Source organism: Chlamydotis macqueenii, chromosome 19 (genome assembly GCF_036417535.1).
Source record: "Chlamydotis macqueenii isolate bChlMac1 chromosome 19, bChlMac1.mat, whole genome shotgun sequence".
NCBI lineage: Eukaryota > Metazoa > Chordata > Aves > Otidiformes > Otididae > Chlamydotis > Chlamydotis macqueenii.
In genome coordinates this window covers 9,618,872-9,635,115 of record NC_141574.1, presented here as the reverse complement: position 1 = coordinate 9,635,115, position 16,244 = coordinate 9,618,872, and the positions used below count along the sequence as shown (strand labels likewise).

Sequence of the window (16,244 nt, the reverse complement as noted above, 5' to 3'; positions counted from 1 at the left end):
GGAGGAAGATTTGCCCTCATGGGGGACACACCTTTATACTGCCTGCGGGCAGAAGGGTAGCTGGCAGGGAACTAGATGCTGTATTCTTACCTCAGTACTCCCCTGCATGGAGGGCAGGACACAAGAGATCAGCAACACTTCTGACTCGTTGGCTGTTTAGTGAGGAGGCTGGATATAATGATCTGAGCTCCAGACGGCTCACTGCGCTCTCAGGAAGATAAGCAATGGCACTGCAGTCACCAAGTGGCCAGAGCACTGTCTGCCATTCCACCAGGAAAATAGGACTGGAAGCTTTGCAGTTGGTTGTTGGGCAGCACCTGAGCCAGTTTGCACCTTCAAGAGCCTTGACAACAACCAACTCCAGCCAGTCCCAGGCCTGGGGTGCGCATCTGTGCCATCCACGGGAGGCTCGCTGGAGAGACCAACACACCAGCTTCCATGCCAGCAGTGTCCAGAGCAATTCAGAAGCGAGGGCGGCGCTTTCGACCTGTGTATTTCGTGTCTGCTCGCACTTCCCTGTGCAGAAAAACATCAGCAACTAAGCACAAACCACAGGTCATTCTGGGAGGGGAAGAGAAGTGAATTCGTGGCAGGAGTTTGAATGGGTGACAGCAGGCCAGACAAGCACAGTCAGCCTCAAGCTGAGGCAAGAGCCAGCTGAACTTACTTGCCCTGTCGTCGCCTACGCTCCTTCTTCTCAAGGATCCAGTCACGGCTTTTCTTCACAGACTTGCCCTTGGCGTTTCTGAACCGTGTCCTGCAGAGAAAGCAGACAGCAGCTGGAGAGGAACCGAGGTGCGGGGGCACAGTTTCTGCCCTGGAGGATTGCCACCCAGAGCTGGGCATGCCCTCTGCCTCACAGAACCAGCGAGTATCCCTCCCTCCACCCCTGGGATGAAAGAGGCCCAGCCAGCACTGGGGGAGGTGGCCAAACAATCCAACTCCAGACACACTGGGCTCTGGGATCTCGGGGGATCAGGCTTAAACACAACCACCCTCCCCTTATCTGCTCTATTCCAGACAAAGCATGCAAAGCCTCTGGCAGTTGACAGTTCTGCTATTGCCCTCCAAGACCAGGTACCCCCTGGACTATGAGAGCAGAGAGCAGCAGTGTCAGAGGCAGGAAAACATGGCAGCCACAAGCTCCTGGCAGCCATGACGACTTTCCTCTGGTTTTTGTTCTCTGTCTCTCCCACTGACTGCAAGAGGGGCTCCTCCCTGCACCACTGCCATGGGAGGAGACGAGACCAGCAGGAGAAACCCCCTAGGCCACAGCTAAGCAGAGCTAAGCAAAGAATTTGACAGCAGAAGAAAGGGAACACCAGGCTTTGGGCACAGAAGCCTGCCTCCCCAACAAAAAAAAAAGCCATGCTTGCTATCACCAGCACTGTAAACATTCTGCCTCCCAGCACCACTGGCCCATGCTACAGCACTGAGCTGCAGAGCCAAGTGCCAGGCAGAAAGCACACCTCAAACAATGCTTAGCTGCAGCTCTAGGGTAAGCATCAACAACAGCCCCACACCACCAGCCAAGCCCTCCAAACCAACCCATTCTGCTCCTCGTGTCTGGGGCCCTTTGATAAGATAAAGCACTGCCCATCTGGGTGGCCAAGGTCCTCCCAGTTCCCTTCAGCCACTTCTCACATGGAAGCACCGTGGTCCTCAGTCAGCAAAGCCCAGCCCTTATACCCACCCCCACTCCTTGCTTGGCAAGAACGTGCAGCTTCAACCCATACACGATACCTCTCATTGGTGAACTTTGCCTGGTGCACCTCTTCTCCATCAGCACACTCAGTACCAAGGCCCTGAAAAGCAAAACTGGGAAGTTTCACTCTCCTCTGGAGCAGACAGAGCTAACAGTCAGGCCATCTAAATTAAGGGGAACCCAGGGCTCTGGAAGGGGAAGGACTGGAGCAGGAACAAATTGGTCTTCCAGAAAGTGCGGCAAAGAAACCAGATCTCAGGGAGAGCAGAGGTTAGTGAGACTGACAGCAAATGTATAAATCTGCACATGCAGAGCTGCCTGGCTCCCGGTCTCACCCACAGCTTTTCCACATCACCCAGCAGCCAGGAAGGCAACTGTGCTGTGTCATGGAGCTCCTCACCTTCGGTAACGTGCCAGATGCTCCAACAAAGAGACAAAGGAAGAACCTGAAAGAACAAGTATAATGAGCATGAAGCTAGGATTCAGCAAGCAACTCCCAGTCCCCAAGCAAGACTGAGATTGTTTATAACAGAGTCCGATGATCTAAGCTGTAACCTCTGTCCAGGACTGCATCATGGGAGAGAGAACAGCTTGGGAGGGAAAAAAAAAAAAAAATCACTGCTAAACCCAGGCTTCACTCCCAACACAGGGACACAGGACTCACTTTTTGGCTTTGGCGCTGTTGGGGTAATCTACCACCATTCCACCGGTAAAGCCAGCTCTCATGGCCTGGGCTGTGATGAGCTCCAGCTGGAAAAAGAAGCACGTGCAAAAGTTATTTAGCAGTCATCCATCAGCAATGTCCAAGAGACCTCTAGACTCCAACACAGCTAACTCTGCATGCCAAAGACAGGTCATTTCTGCTCCTGTTAAACTCTACACCAAGCTCCCTGTTATGCAGTACCATCTGGACACCAGTCCGCTGCCTTCATTTGGTTCTCCCAGCTCCTCAGTCTGGCCTGGGTTAACTGGCACAGCAGACTCTCTAGGAGAGGAATACTGGGATGGACTTTCCAGCCCTGGGGAGTTATAGTATAGTGCTGATGACTACAGGCCAGTCTTCAGACCCAGTCACACGGGGAAGATGCTGGACATCAGATTCAGATCATGTCCTGCCGATTTCTTTGATTTTAAGGCTCAGCACAAGACAATCTGTGATGCAACAGAAATTGCATAGGGCATTCTCCTATGAGGAGAGGCTTTTCTGAGGCTCTTGAAGAGCTTTGCAGATGGTGGGAAGGACAGAGACACAGACCCGATGTGGAAAAACACAATGCATTCAGAACCCCAAACAGAACACAACTTCTTACTCTGGTTCTGCCTATGCCTCTTCCCCACTGACTGATGTCCTGTACCTGTTCTGAGTTCTCAGGGTACAGCTGCAGGACGGCTCGGGATCCTCGGGCCTACAGGAAAGAAAGTCTGTCACGAACCTGCCTCAGTGGAGGTTCCCAATTCCCAGCCCAGACCCTAGCATCCACCTCCCCGAAGCCTCCTGGAGAACTCTCCCAGGAGAGCTGCTCAGACTGCAGAGCCAGCTCCTCCATAGCACAGTAAGGCTGTGGAGGGTAACATGGGGTAACAGGCAGGGATCAGAGAAGCATGAGACACCACGCAGACAGGCAAGGAGATCAGAAACGGGTGCTCCTGCCAGTCCCCCCTTTCAGAGCAGCGTTTACTTAAAATATCTGACTTAAAATATTTTGCTAAAATGCACCAGAAAGGATGTAAAAGCAGGCAGAGGCTCGACTGGGAGAGAATGACACTTACCAAGGCAGTATAAAGAGTTGAGAAGAATCGATAAAGGCGTTTTGGAGGGCTGTGTGATTTCTTATCAGCATTACAAAGCCACTGTACAGCGGAAATACTGAGGAAGAAAACAAGACCCTTGGGACACTAGCCATCAATTCTTTCGCAGAGCCTGTCACCTTGTCACCTCCCTTGGAGCTTACTTCCAGCACTGAGCATGTGTAGGCTAAACAATTTAATTTTCTCCATGTTGCTTTGCCTTCTGTTTTGCAGTTGCACGAACCCTTCTGGAGACTCACTATGCCAAAACCCAACACGGCACAGTAGTTATTCAAGTACACAAGAACCACCAAGCACCCCCTTTAGGCCAGGCGCTCAAATAATCAAGCACTCAGCTGTGGCCCTTGCATGGCCGTGCAGGTTTTGCCAATGAGCAATCCCAAACAGAGCATTTGGAACAGCAATGGACAGTCCTTGCTCCTTCCCAGCACCTCGCTGAGGTATTCTCTCAGCAAAAAAAAAGTGTTTCTTTCCCCTTCATCTAGCCTTTCACCCCCAAACCAACCATCAGACCTTTGACTCAGGAACTGACCTTGCAGCTGGGCAATGGAACAGACATATTTTCTGCTTTCCTCTTTGGAGCAAGTCTCAACCCTCCTGACAATACCCCCGATTTTATTTTACTTACTTTAATCAACTTCCTAGCTCACCAGCACAAAATCAGACAAGCATCAGTTGGAAAACAGCTGTTGGAAGCTGCTTCTACCATCCAGAATCTCAGCAGCTTGTCCCAGAGAGGTGGAGTCAAGTTGCAGGGAGCAAAAAGAGCGACTGATGACAGCCATGCACCATATGCAGACCATGTGTACTGTACAGATGATGCGGTTACATGAGTATCTAGAGCTCGCTTATGTATACAAACTCACCTGATACAGCCATCAAACATGCCAGGCCTGAAGGGAACGCCATGACCCACATCTGCAAGGAGAAGGTCTCCTTCCACCTCCCTCTCCACGGCCACATCTGCACAGAATAGAGCATGGCTCAGGCAACCAGTTCGCACCTTCGGGGATCACCTTTGAGGCAAGGTGAGCGTGGCAGGGGAGGAGGGCCTGCTCACCCAGCATGGCAGGGCTGATGTCCATGCCAATCCAGTAATGACCGTCCTCGGAGATGTAATCCCCACTCAGCCCAGAGCCACAGCTGAAGGGAAGAAGGGGGGAAGGTGCAGGGATCACAGGCCTGGTCTGAGCGTGACCCCAGCCAGCTGCAACGCTGCAGCAGCCTGTCGCTCTTCTTCAGCCCGCAGCAGAGACACCGATGCCACCGGGGCTGGATGCCCCTTGCTCCTGGGCACCTGGCCGGCCACGGCACCGTGGCCAGCTGAAGCCCCAGCCACAGGGCAGGGCCCCTGCTCACCCCACGTCCAGGAGGAGGCACGGCCGGTCCTCGGGAAGTCCCAGCAGCTCCACAGCTCGCTCCGACATCTGTGACTGGATCTCCACCACCCGGGAGCTGCAAGGCACAGCCAGGGCACGGGCAGCGGGCGGCAACGCCATGGCGCGACGGCCCTGCCACTCTCTCATGGCAGGATGTCACCCCTCCAACCCCCCTCACGGTGGGACCCCGCTTCCCCCTCACGGCTGCATGGTGGGGTTGCCCCCCCCGCCTCACGGAGGGACCCCCCCCTCTCCACGGCCACATGGCGGCACCCCCTCAGGATGGGGCCCCACCGCCGCTGCCCCACGCAGTTCATCCCACGACGAAACCCCCCCGCCCCTGCCTCACGACAGGCCCCGGCCCCGGCCCCGGCCCCTTCCCGCCCGCGCGGCCCCGCAGCCCCCGCGCCGCCGTACTTCTGCGTGTATTTCCGCGCCTCGGCCTCATCGTAGAACTGCAAGGAGACGGAGAGAGGCGGCGGTGAGGCCCATGACCCCCGGGAGCGGCGCGGGCTCGCTCCCTGCCGCTCTCCCGCCGCCGCTCACCAGCTCCGGGGGCCCGCGGTGCTCGGGCCGCCGCCCGCTGCCTGCCATGCCGCCGTGTGACGTCACTGCGCCGCGTCGCGCGCGCCCAGGATGGCGGCTGCGGGCGGGCGCTGAGGCGACCGGGCCCCATGGAACCGGTAGCGCTCGGCCGCCTGCGGCGCCTCCTGCCCGCCGCCCCGCGGGTCCCGCGGCCCGGCCGCGCCCTGGCGCCGTCCCGTGGCGGGCAGACGGGCGGCGGCGGGACTCCCCGGCCGCGCCGCGACCTCTACGAGGTGCTGGGGGTCCCGGCCACGGCGACGGCGGCGCAGATCAAGACGGCCTACTACGAGCAGTCGTTCCGCTACCACCCCGACCGCAACGCCGGCAGCGCCGCCGCCGCCGCCCGCTTCGCCGCCGTCAGCGAGGCCTACCGTGTTCTGGGCAGCGCCGCCCTGCGCCGCCAGTACGACCGCGGCCTCCTCCGCCCCGAGGACCCGCGCGGCGCCCCCCGGCCCGCGGGCCGCCCGTCCGCCCCCGCCCCGCCGCGGGCTCCCACCTCCGCCCGCCGCGGGCCCGTCCCGCCGCCCTTCGACTTCGACGCCTTCTACCGGGCGCACTACGGAGAGCAGCTGGAGCGGGAGCGGGTGCTGCGAGCGCGGCGGGAGCAGCTGCGCCTCCGCCGGGAGGAGGCCGCGGCCCAGGGACGCCTCCAGCTCATCTCCGACCTCTCGGTCTGGCTCATCTTCTTCCTGGGCTTTGCTCTCATCTACGGCCTCAAGTGACGGCAGGGCCACAGCAGGGCAGGGCAGGGCAGCCAGTGGAGCACCTGCCCGGCCCCGCTGCTGCGGGGGCACGGTGGCCATCCCCTGCACCCGCATGGTTGGCAGGCACCATGTGTGGGGTCTGCTCCTCAAGCTGTGACTTTCTGCCGGTGTGACCTTGCGACACTATGTGACCTTCCGACACAGTATGTGACCAGCGGGCACCATTGCACAGGCTCCACTCTTCAGGCTGAGACGTGTCCCTTCTGCTGATGTGACTGTCAGAGATGCTGCACAACCAGCAGGCTCCGTCTGCGGGCTCTGCTCCCTGACCCCATTGCAGGGTGACCGTCAGATGTGGAGTGCAACTGGTAGGCACAGTACGTGGCTGTGATGCGACCTCTGCAAATGTGACCTGCAGACAGCATGTGACTACTGGATATCGCACGCAGGCTCGGTTCCGCAGGCTGTGATGTGCCCCTTCCGCCAGTGAGACCTTGCAGTTGTCGTGTAGGGGCTCGACAGGTTGCGATATACCTCCTCTGCCAACATGGCCAGCAGACACAGTGCCTGACAGGTAATTGCAGTCCATGGACTCTGCCTTGTGGACTGTGACGTGTCCTCTGCACTGGCACTGCTGTTCGACCTTGGTGGGAGCCGTGTTCCTGTTCTAAGCCGCAGCAGAGATTAAATGGCTGTCAGTGGTGTTTGTGTGCTGTGTGTGTTTGTGAGGGGTGCTCTCACCGGTGCTGAGTTGTGGCTATCTGTGGGTTTCTGTTAATCTGAGGCCTGCCACCTCTGTGCTGTCACACCTGTTGTTACTGCGTCTTTGGAGAATTTTAGGAGTGTTGGTCTCCACACTGCATCGTTGCCCTTGTCTGTCCCTGTTCAGGGCCTGCCTTGCTGTATGGCGAGTACGGAAGTCTTGTCTTCAGCAGCCTGGAAGAATGAAACCTGGGTCCACAGCAGCTCACATCCTGGTCACTGTGCGACATCGCCTGGAGGTTCTGCCCAAAACAATTCCGTGTTCGGAACAGCCTGTCCTGTCTAGGGCTTGCCAGGAACTTTGCACGAGACCATCATGGCTGGGAGTGGTACACTGCTGAGCACTGAGTGGCATCACTTGTGTTTTACATGTACCTGAGCATCATTTGCACATAAGAGTATTTGCCTATTTAAGTATTGAAGTGTTTTAAGAACTAAAGATTGTGTCTCTTGGAGCTTCTGTCTTTGCTTGGGTGAAGGTTTCACCTGCTCTATGGTGGTGCTACATGGAGTGAGCAAAGCTTCATGGTAGCGAACTCTTAAGTGTGCCAAAGACTTCACCCAACATTATTTTGCACTGGATTTGCTGGGCCTGGCTGGCAGCAGTCTGTGCAGGAACCTCGTGCTGCCATGACCCTGGGTTGTGCTTTCTCCCAACACAAACATGTTAGAAGTGAATGTCCCGCATTGTCCAGCTGTGGAGTTCTGTGATACTGAGCCTGATGCACTAGCATGGCAGGGAGCATAATGCATACTGCTGCAGGTTGTATGCCGCGCAGGAATGCTTTCTGCCTTTTGTGGAAAGCATGGTACCACTTCCAGCTGCAGACTCTGGAGACTGCTGCATGTTTGGAGCAAATTTAACCCAGGGGCAGAGTGAGCGCTTTCCAGGATCCTCTCTGGTTGTCTCTGTCTACAGTCCTGGAATGTCAGTGGGTGAAGAGCAGGAGCCTGGCATTCAAGGGCATGCGTTACAGAGCGAAAGTCTCCAGAGTTATTGCTCTGTGTCACACTGATGCAGTTTCATGCTATAAACCAAGTCACTCAAAAAAACAGAGGTGGCTTCTCTGGCAGAGTTTGGCAGGAAACATTCTCTTCCAGGCTGGAAAAGCTAGGGACATGCATGGGAAGCGGTGGATACTAGGGAGTATCTCTCTAGTTCCTGGTCTTGTGGTTTGCAGGTTTTTAAGACAGCCTTGGCAAACATGTGGTATCCTCTGGATTAATCTTTCTTAGATCTGTGTCATGCTGAGGCCTGGGGCTGTGGGCTGTTCCTGCTGGCAGGCTCCGCACCCAGCCCTGAGCCGCCTTCCTGGCAGAGAGAGGGTTGAGTGCGGTGCAGTGTGGAGCAGGAGGAACAGGCTGGCTGGTGTGCTGCCTGCATCGCTCTGCCCGCCAACACTGCGACAGTGAGCCGGCTCGGCTGACTCTGCCGCTCTGTGCCTGGTGCTTGTGTCAGAAATTGGCGGGGGGTGAAGTAACCCAGCACCAAAACTGGTGCTGGGCAGAGCTAATTCGTGTGCCTTTCAGTGGGTGGTTTGGACAGTTCACATTACTCGTTCTTCCTCTTCTTCCTCAGGTCTCCATGATGTACCTTGAACATTAAAGATAGCCATCCATGAACTGATGATGAAATGACACATCTTTCTTTTGGTGGGCTTGGGTGGTAAACATTCCTTGTACTTGCTGGGAAATGGAGAGCAGGGGATGGGCTGTTGTTTCACATAGCGAATGCAGCAGGTTGAGGGAGAGGGTGGGGAGCAGGGTCCTGTTTCCCTGAGGTCGTGCTGGGAAGGGTGGGCACACTGCCTGCAGAGTTCACCCCTGCCTGTTGGAGACCTCTTCTCTGCTGCCTCTGACACACGGGTGTTGTACACTTGTGACGTGTCCTCTCTGCTCGCCACGCTCTCCACACTCATGCGCTGCAGGCAGCATTTAGTTTTGCTGCTGAGCTTGGTCAGAGGGGGGGAAGCACAGCGTGCAGGGTATGGAGGGATGCTTTGAGGCATCCAGTCTGTCACTTCTAGGGTGGTGCTATGCATACCTCTCCTCAGCATCACCTTTGGTCAGACCTGAATGCTCCTCTGCCTCCAGGAAGGATTTCAGGAGCTCCGGCACAAAGTGGCTGGAGCCAGTCCAAATTCACAGACCAACTGCCACCTCCCAGCAGTCTTCTTGTGTCGATACTGTCGTGGTGTTCTTGTCTTTTCCTGGTTGTTTCCCTGATGGAGAGGTGCCAGGAGTAACTGAATTTCTTGCAGCTTTCCTTTAGCCTGGTGGGCATAGTCCTTGTGGGGTGCCTGTGGCACAACTTGCTACGGGAAATACAGCAGGACCTGACGGTGATAGCAGTGGTGTGACGGCAGTGGCTTGTGTGAGCTGTGCAGGCCCACCAGGATCAGAAGGTCAAAGTGGAAAAGGAGAGGAAACAGGGCACAAGTGGGGCTGATGGGATATCTGAGGCTTGCTGCACGGGGGTTCTGTGTTTAAAGCCCATGTTCTACCTCTCCTGTGGCAGTGGCTGAGCAGTACCGTTGTCGAGAGGTGACTGCTCAGTGCGCCTATCGATGAGATGCTAAGCAATCGGAGAGGGTTACAGAGCTGTCTTCAGAGAGGGAGAAGTGCTGGACAGATCAGCAAGAGCAGTGAGGAGTTTGCTTTCCCTCACACTGGCTGCATAGGCTTGTGCACTGCTGTAGCACCTTCCTCTGGCAGGTGGATCCGAGCCATGCAACGGAGGGTGAAGCTCTGCGACTGCCTGCAGCCTTGCCTGTCTTCACACCTCGGGGACAACAAGGACGGATCTTTGAGGGGTACTACTCATTTCTGCGAGAGGCAGAGCCCATCTTCCTGCAGCTGGGGGCAAGGCAGCTGTGGGCAGGGGTCACAGCAGGGAACAGCTTCCACTCCCAGTTCTACTGCAAGCTTTTCCTCCTTTCGAGGATGTATCCAGTTACTACAAAATAAATCCCAGTAGCATTCTGCAGTGACAGCCCTCTCCTGGCCCGTGCCCCCGAGATGGCAGATGGCAGAGACTGCACATGGCGGTTTCAGCTGGGGAGGAGGTCACCAGGAGTTGTGGGCATCCTGAAGCCTTTGCTGGGAGGAGTGTGATGTTCGCAGGATTTCTTCCTCCTCGCTCTCAGGTCCACTGGGGCCACATTTTCTAGCACATCCTACCCCTTAATGACTCTGCAGCTCCACATTACCTCTGCCTTTATAGTAAGTGATATGTTGTGTGCATGCTGGATGCTGGTTCTTTGCTCTCTTAACCGACACTGATTTTTGCCACCTCTTAGATTTGTGTCACTGAAAGGAGCTGCCCAAGAGTGAGCTGCTGGGGGGGCCTCAGCTATTGCCCTATGCCCACCCCTCCAGGCCTGCTGTTCTACCCTGCACCTTCACCCCAGGGTTTATTCTGGGTAACTTCTTGTTTCTCATTCCTACCCTTGAATTACTAACAACAGACATCACACCATGCCACTGTAAAAGGGAAGCAAAACTAAAACTAAGGTTTTTTATGGCCATTTGGTAGTTAGATGCTGTAACAAACTAAGTAAATCCAACAAAAGCTCCAGGCAAGCTGAGACGAGCCTGGATGAAGCCTGGTGGCTCCAGTCCTGAGGCCTTGCAAGCTCAGTGCAGACCCGAGTCCCATCCCAGCCCATTCTTGTGGGCTGATGTCCCCGTAACCACAGGCATGGGGTGCTGAGCTGCTTGCCTCGTCTGCTGCGTGGTACAGCCTGCGGGTGTGGGGTCTTGGTGCTTTGGAGTGGGGGCGTAGGGGGCAGAGACAAGGAGCTGGGTGAGCAGGGTCCTGAGCAGCACTGGAGGGGTGGCCTGAGGGCTGAGGGGACAGCCCTAGCCCTCCCCTGCCCTGGCATCCCTGGGCACAGTTGCGGACCTGCACCCCAGCCCTGCTGCTGGGCCTGCCGTGGCTCTGCCCGCCCAGGGAAGGGCCACACAGTTGGCAGTACCCGTGGGTGGGGGGGCAGCTCCCCCTCCCTTCAGCAGCATCCCCTGCGGCAACTCCTCTGTTAATAGAGTTAACTGTTAATAGAGTTTCCTCTCTTAACAGCCCTGCCTCCTGCACAGTGCCGCAGCATTGGGGCACCAGCCTTTGCTGGCTGGCCCCAGCCCGGGGTTTCACATTCCTCGCTGACTCAAGATGGTGGCTCCAAGGGTCTCCTGGAGGCCACCTGTGCTGGGGTCCCCCTTCTCTCCCAGGCATCCTGTCCCTCCTGGGCTGGGGGCTGCTACTTACCCAGCCTGGCTCCCGAAACGCCAAGCCAGGGGGGCTGGGAAGGCCACAGAGGTGGCAGGGCCAGCTCCTTGCCTGTCCCTCCTGGGTCTGGCTGCACACCAGCTGGCAGAGGGGCTGAGCTGGCCCCAGGCTGCTGCGTGGCCCAGGATAGAAATGAATGCAGGTGCATGTCTGATGGGCAAGGCTTCCTCCTCCTCCTCTGGGCGCCTGGGGCACCCTGCAACATGGCGGCCCTGCAGGGCAGGCAGCACTTGGGGCAGGCAGGGAGAGCCACTGTGCAGGCACGGAGGGCTCGCACTGGGCTGCTGCCAGCCCCTGCCCGTTACCAGTCTCCCTGTCTTGTGCTCCGTGCAGGACTTTGTCCTGAATGCCCGCAGAAGGGCCTGGAGCTGCCAGTACGGTGAGGCGCTGACCCTGTACTCTGGGAGCAAAGCAGCAGACACCCACTGCTGCCACGTTCCCTGGAGGCACAGGGTGCACTAACGCTGCACATGCCCTCGCCAGGACCACTGTGACTGGCGGGTTTGGCCACCCACCTGGGGCACTGTGTGCTCCAGGATCAACTCCAGAGTTGGAGGAACCTCCCCAGGGCAGGGGCTCGCCTTGCTTGGCAGCTTCCCAGTGGCTGAAGGACCTTGGCTGAAGTGGGATGGTGGCCAGCCCAGCAGGACCACGGGGCAGGCGCCTGGGGCTGCGGCAGGGCTCCTGTGGAGAGAAAGACAACCAGGGCCGCAGCAGCTCTGCTCGCGTTGTTCTTTGGACTGTTGTTTTTAGTGCTGTCAGCGCTGGTGGGACACACTCACCCTCTCTGGGCTGGAGGGAGGCAGCTTCTCACCTTGAGGGTTCCCACTCATGAGGCCACATTTGCCCTTGCCATAAGGTGGCTCAGTACCTGCTCAGGGCCAGGGCAGTTTGTCCTGGAGCTGGTGACAGACCCGTGCAGCATTGTGTGGGACTGCCCAGCCCAGGGCAGCCATGCAAGGCAATCACTGGCTGCGGATCCCCACTGGTTGTGCCTGGCTGGTTTTTGGGCAGCTTGGCTACTAGTGCTCGGTCACAGGTGTGCTAGTGCCAGCGCTACTGCTGCACCTGGTCCCATCTTGCAGGGCAGTGACAGCTCATCAGCACTGCCCTTGGCCGGTGTTCAGCCTGTACGGGTGCCTGGCCCTGGGATCCAGCATGTTCCATGTCCTCATGCCATCACCTTGGGGTCCTTTCCTCCGGAGCCAAGTGCTAAGGTGGCCTTCCTCTGCCAGGTGGGCATCCAGATCCCCAGGGAGAAGCCTTGTGCTTACCCACCACCCCTCTTTGTGTGCGCACACTCTGAGCCCTCATAGCTTGACACAGGCACACCACTTGGGCTCATGGTCCCCCGCTGCACCCACAGCTCCTGGTCATCTCCCACAGTGTCCAGGGCAGCCCTTGGGGTAACCTGGGCAACTGTCTGGGAGACCTGGGGCCACTGGGTAGGACAGGGCTGCCTGTGCCTTCCAGCCCCCTTCAGACACAGCACTGATGGTCCCACGCAGATCAGCTGGCCTTTTGAGTGCTCCTGCTTGGTCCCCTGATCTCCCTGGTTCAGTTAACCCCATGGAGTTGCTACAGGAACCCAACTAAGCTCTTATGCTGTGGTTGTCAGCCTACTGTGGTCTTTCCTCCTGTCTGGTGGTGAGCCAGAGAGCCTGACTGTGCCCATCAGGTGCGTCCTGGTACACTTCAGTGGCTGAAGCCAGGTGGGACCCAAGAAAGCACAAGGTGCTCTGTGAAACCCCAGATATTCTCCTCACCTCCCAATAAAGCCACAGTGGCTGGACCCCAATTTATCCTAGCCTTAAACCTGTTTTAACTGGTTTTACTGGATGAGTGGCCCCAGTCCCACAAGTGAAAGCTGGAGTTTGGCCTAAGGATGGGTACCTTCAGTGGTGGAGGGGGTGATCAGACACTGCAAGCCAACAGTCCGTATTTTGGCGTGCTTTGTAGCCAGGGCCCCTTGCTGCTTTGGATGATTTCTAAACAGTCTACACGACAGTGTCAAGCTGCAGGGTGGGAAAGAAGAAAAAATATGCTACATCCAGACAGGGGCTGAAAGCGTAAGAAAAGCCTGAAACCAAATCAAAAGCTAGAAACAGCACAAGAGACACCCCAGAACAGGGAACCAGGACCCCAGGGGCTGCAGCTGCAGGAACTGGGGCTATTCCACCTCCTGCCCTCTTTCACCATCCATCATGCGAGATGGAGGAAAGCAACAGAGGAGCCTGGGGTGAAACAGGGTGAGCTCCAGCCTTCTGCTGCCTCTTCCAACGGTGGCTGCAGTCCGGGCTAGTGCCAGAGGGTGGATCGGTACTAAAACCACCACAGGCTTGCACGTGGGCCTGTGAAACCAGTGGCTGTGTGGGGTATAACCCTTCCTGGGGGTGAGGGCTCAGCTGCTGGCATGAGGCATCTCTGGTTACCAGAACCCTTCACCATGTTTGGGGGGCCAAACTGCTGGCAGATGGTCCCTGGCACCTGCCTGGGGAGAACCTCACCCTCACTGGGCTCTGCTCAACATGTGCAGGCTCTGGCCTTCCCCAGGGCGTTGATGGGCTGAACCAAGTGCAGGCACCATGCCTGGGGGCTCCCCAGGCCGTATGACCCTCCTTGAGTACTCCCACAACCACTTCCTGCCTGTTCCACCCCTTTTCTCACCACCAGGGCCCAGGGTAACACAGAGTGTGGAAAAGAGCCTTTATTCAGAAAGCATGTGGCGCCCAGTGCTCCTGGGCCCTCTTCCCAGCTGTCTCCCACCCAGCTGACCCCACTGACATCCCTCCAAACCACCCGCCTCCACCTCCTGGCACTGTTCCTCTTGCTGTGGATGCAGAGACCTTCCCCTGCCCCCAGCAGCTCCCCAAGCACAGGACCCACTGCCCGGACGTGGCACCTGACCTTGGCCAAGCACCTCCGTCTGCCTGTCAGCACCCACCCCTCTGCCTGCCCAAGGGACACTGCAGCCCCTTGGAGCTGTGCCACACCACGCACCCACCCTACATGCTCCCTAGGATGGTCCTGCACAGCCCCCATGGAGGCACAAGGGCCAGGAGCGGGGACATCCCCCGTCCCTGCCCTGCTACCGGTGCGGAGGCTCCTGCTTCTGGCGGTGCGGTGTCCGCTGCTGCCTGCGGAAGGGCTGGGGGCTGAGCAGGGCGATGTGTCCGAAGAGGTGCAGGGGCGAGCCTGGGCTGGGAATTTTGGAGCAGGGAGATTCTGGCTGGTGTCCCAGGGCTGGGAGACGGTGTCTGAGAGGCACAGCGAAGGGCACAACCGCCTCCGAGGGGAAAAGGAAGGCAGGCACAAATCCATAGGAGAGATTCAAGGCCTTGGGGGCTACTCCACTCTGCAACGGGGCAAGGCAGGCTGGTGGTGGGCCAGCCAGGGCACCCGGGCGCCCCATGGGGCTCGCAGGGTCCCTGCCCACCTTGTTCTTCTGCAGCAGCTCCTGCAGTTTCTCCAGCTGCGTCCGGCAGACATGGGAGCGTGCCCGGCTCTGGCAGAAGGACTCCAGAAAGGAATTGAGGGGCAGGTCCTGGGCCAGGAACTGCTTTACCTGTGCCTGTGGGACAGGCAGCAAGGACAGCATCAAGCCAAGAGAGCCGTGGGGCCATGGAGGGAGCCAAGATGGCTGAGCTCCCTCTCGGCCTCCTCTCCACGGCCTCGCACGCAGGAGGGCATGGAGAGGGAGGGGCAGCAGCACAGGAGTCTCCCCTGACTCACCTCTGACTCCGCCTCAGAGGCACGGAGCTTGGCTTGGAGCTGGCCCAGGGCATTCTGTGGGCTCCACTTCTCCAGGTATGCCTCTGTGTTGGGAGGGGATGGGGCTGCCAACAAACCTCCCCGCGGATGCCCCCACTGCTGAAAGCTGTGGTTTTTCCCATTCCCAAGCATCAGGTCTCCCCCTGCCCCGCCTCACCAAAATCCCCCTAAACACATCCCTGGAGCCACCTGCACACCTAGGCCTGCATCCCACCATGGCATTGGTCCCAGCAGCATCACCCTCCACTGCTCCCGATCATGGCTGGGCCGTTTCCCCAGGGTGGGTTTGAGGGTGCTGAGCCCACCCAGGGCCCTCCGGCCATGCCGGGCTCTGCCTCGTCCCAGCGGCTGCACCCACTCACCCAGGCGCTGCTGCTTATCCCAACACGCTTCTCGGATCTCCCGCAGCTCCTGGTACTTGATGGCTAGGGAAGCCTTCCCGTCCTCCAGCCGCGGGCGCAGAGCCAGGTTCACCCTCGCCAGGGTGCAGTTTGAAGCCAAGCACATCTCCCGCTCCAGCTGCAGGCTCTGAAACTGTGGGAACAGGGATGGCATCAGCGCTAGAAGCAGGCATGGCAGGAGGGGTCCATCTCCATCTTCTCCACCCAGGGCGAACCCTCTCTTCCTGCCTCTCCCCATCCCTCTGCTCTGCCTGGAAGGGGGCTGCATCCCGGGGGTGGGGGTTACGTGACCAATCTGACAGCTGGCTACCCAGCCCCCCTGCAGCTCCTCAGCTGACGAGAGTGTCAGGGAAGACCCCCTCTCCCCGCCCACGCTGCACACAGATCTTCGCCCAGGCAGGGCGGGCAGCGGACCGTGGTGCCGGCCGCGCGCTTAGAGGCCCAGGGCAAAGGCGCTGAAACCGGTCTGAGAACGATTCCAACACCAGCTGGGCCGGGGCGGCACCGGGGGCTCATCCCGGCCGCCAGGAACGGAGCCGGGCGGGTGGCACGGGGCCAGGGCCTCCCAGCCCTGCGGGCGGTGCGAGCAGCGGGGGCCGTGACCCTGCTCTGGTTGCGGTGGCCCCAGCCCCCCTCACCCCCGTACCTTCCTGCTGAGGCGGGCGGCGCGCTGCAGCCGGGACTCGTCCTGCAGCAGGGCGCGCAGCTGCGCGGTGCTGAGCGCCCCGAGCCGGCGCGGAGAGCCGGACGACGCCCGCGGCCCAGACATGGGCGCGAGCAGCGGGGGCACCGGCCGGGACCCCCCGCCCCGCCGGCGGGAACCACGCCCGCCCCGCCGCACGC

General features: G+C 58.7%; 3 protein-coding genes and 1 non-coding gene across 5 annotated transcripts; 1 reads left to right on the top strand and 3 right to left on the bottom strand.

Moving 5' to 3' along the window:
- Positions 1–4: 4 nt before the first annotated feature.
- On the bottom strand, positions 5–5,517 carry BUD23 (BUD23 rRNA methyltransferase and ribosome maturation factor). Its single transcript, XM_086763437.1, has 12 exons — positions 5,440–5,517; positions 5,311–5,348; positions 4,874–4,969; positions 4,575–4,657; positions 4,381–4,477; positions 3,476–3,572; positions 3,061–3,111; positions 2,370–2,455; positions 2,106–2,151; positions 1,744–1,805; positions 668–757; positions 5–516 (listed from the first exon to the last, which is right to left on the bottom strand). Exons 1-12 carry the CDS (start codon positions 5,485–5,487, stop codon positions 462–464), a joined length of 849 nt encoding a protein of 282 aa, XP_086619563.1. The 5' UTR covers positions 5,488–5,517; the 3' UTR covers positions 5–461.
- Positions 1,109–1,244, bottom strand: LOC147598379 (small Cajal body-specific RNA 20). Its single transcript, XR_015260687.1, has one exon.
- Positions 5,518–5,520: 3 nt separating the features above from the next.
- DNAJC30 (DnaJ heat shock protein family (Hsp40) member C30) lies at positions 5,521–8,571 on the top strand. Of its 2 annotated transcripts, none has more exons than XM_086763439.1 (2): positions 5,521–6,756; positions 8,524–8,571. In XM_086763439.1, the coding sequence occupies exon 1, from the start codon at positions 5,568–5,570 to the stop codon at positions 6,198–6,200; it is 633 nt and encodes a 210-aa protein (XP_086619565.1). In that variant the 5' UTR covers positions 5,521–5,567; the 3' UTR covers positions 6,201–6,756; positions 8,524–8,571. The 2 variants fall into 2 exon arrangements, with proteins under 2 accessions (XP_086619565.1, XP_086619564.1); XM_086763438.1 differs by having other exon boundaries at positions 7,072–8,571.
- Positions 8,572–13,921: 5,350 nt separating this feature from the next.
- VPS37D (VPS37D subunit of ESCRT-I) lies at positions 13,922–16,186 on the bottom strand. The gene is made up of 4 exons (XM_086763097.1): positions 16,048–16,186; positions 15,363–15,534; positions 14,962–15,044; positions 13,922–14,800 (listed from the first exon to the last, which is right to left on the bottom strand). Exons 1-4 carry the CDS (start codon positions 16,168–16,170, stop codon positions 14,318–14,320), a joined length of 861 nt encoding a protein of 286 aa, XP_086619223.1. The 5' UTR covers positions 16,171–16,186; the 3' UTR covers positions 13,922–14,317.
- Between the last annotated feature and the right edge of the window lie 58 nt (positions 16,187–16,244).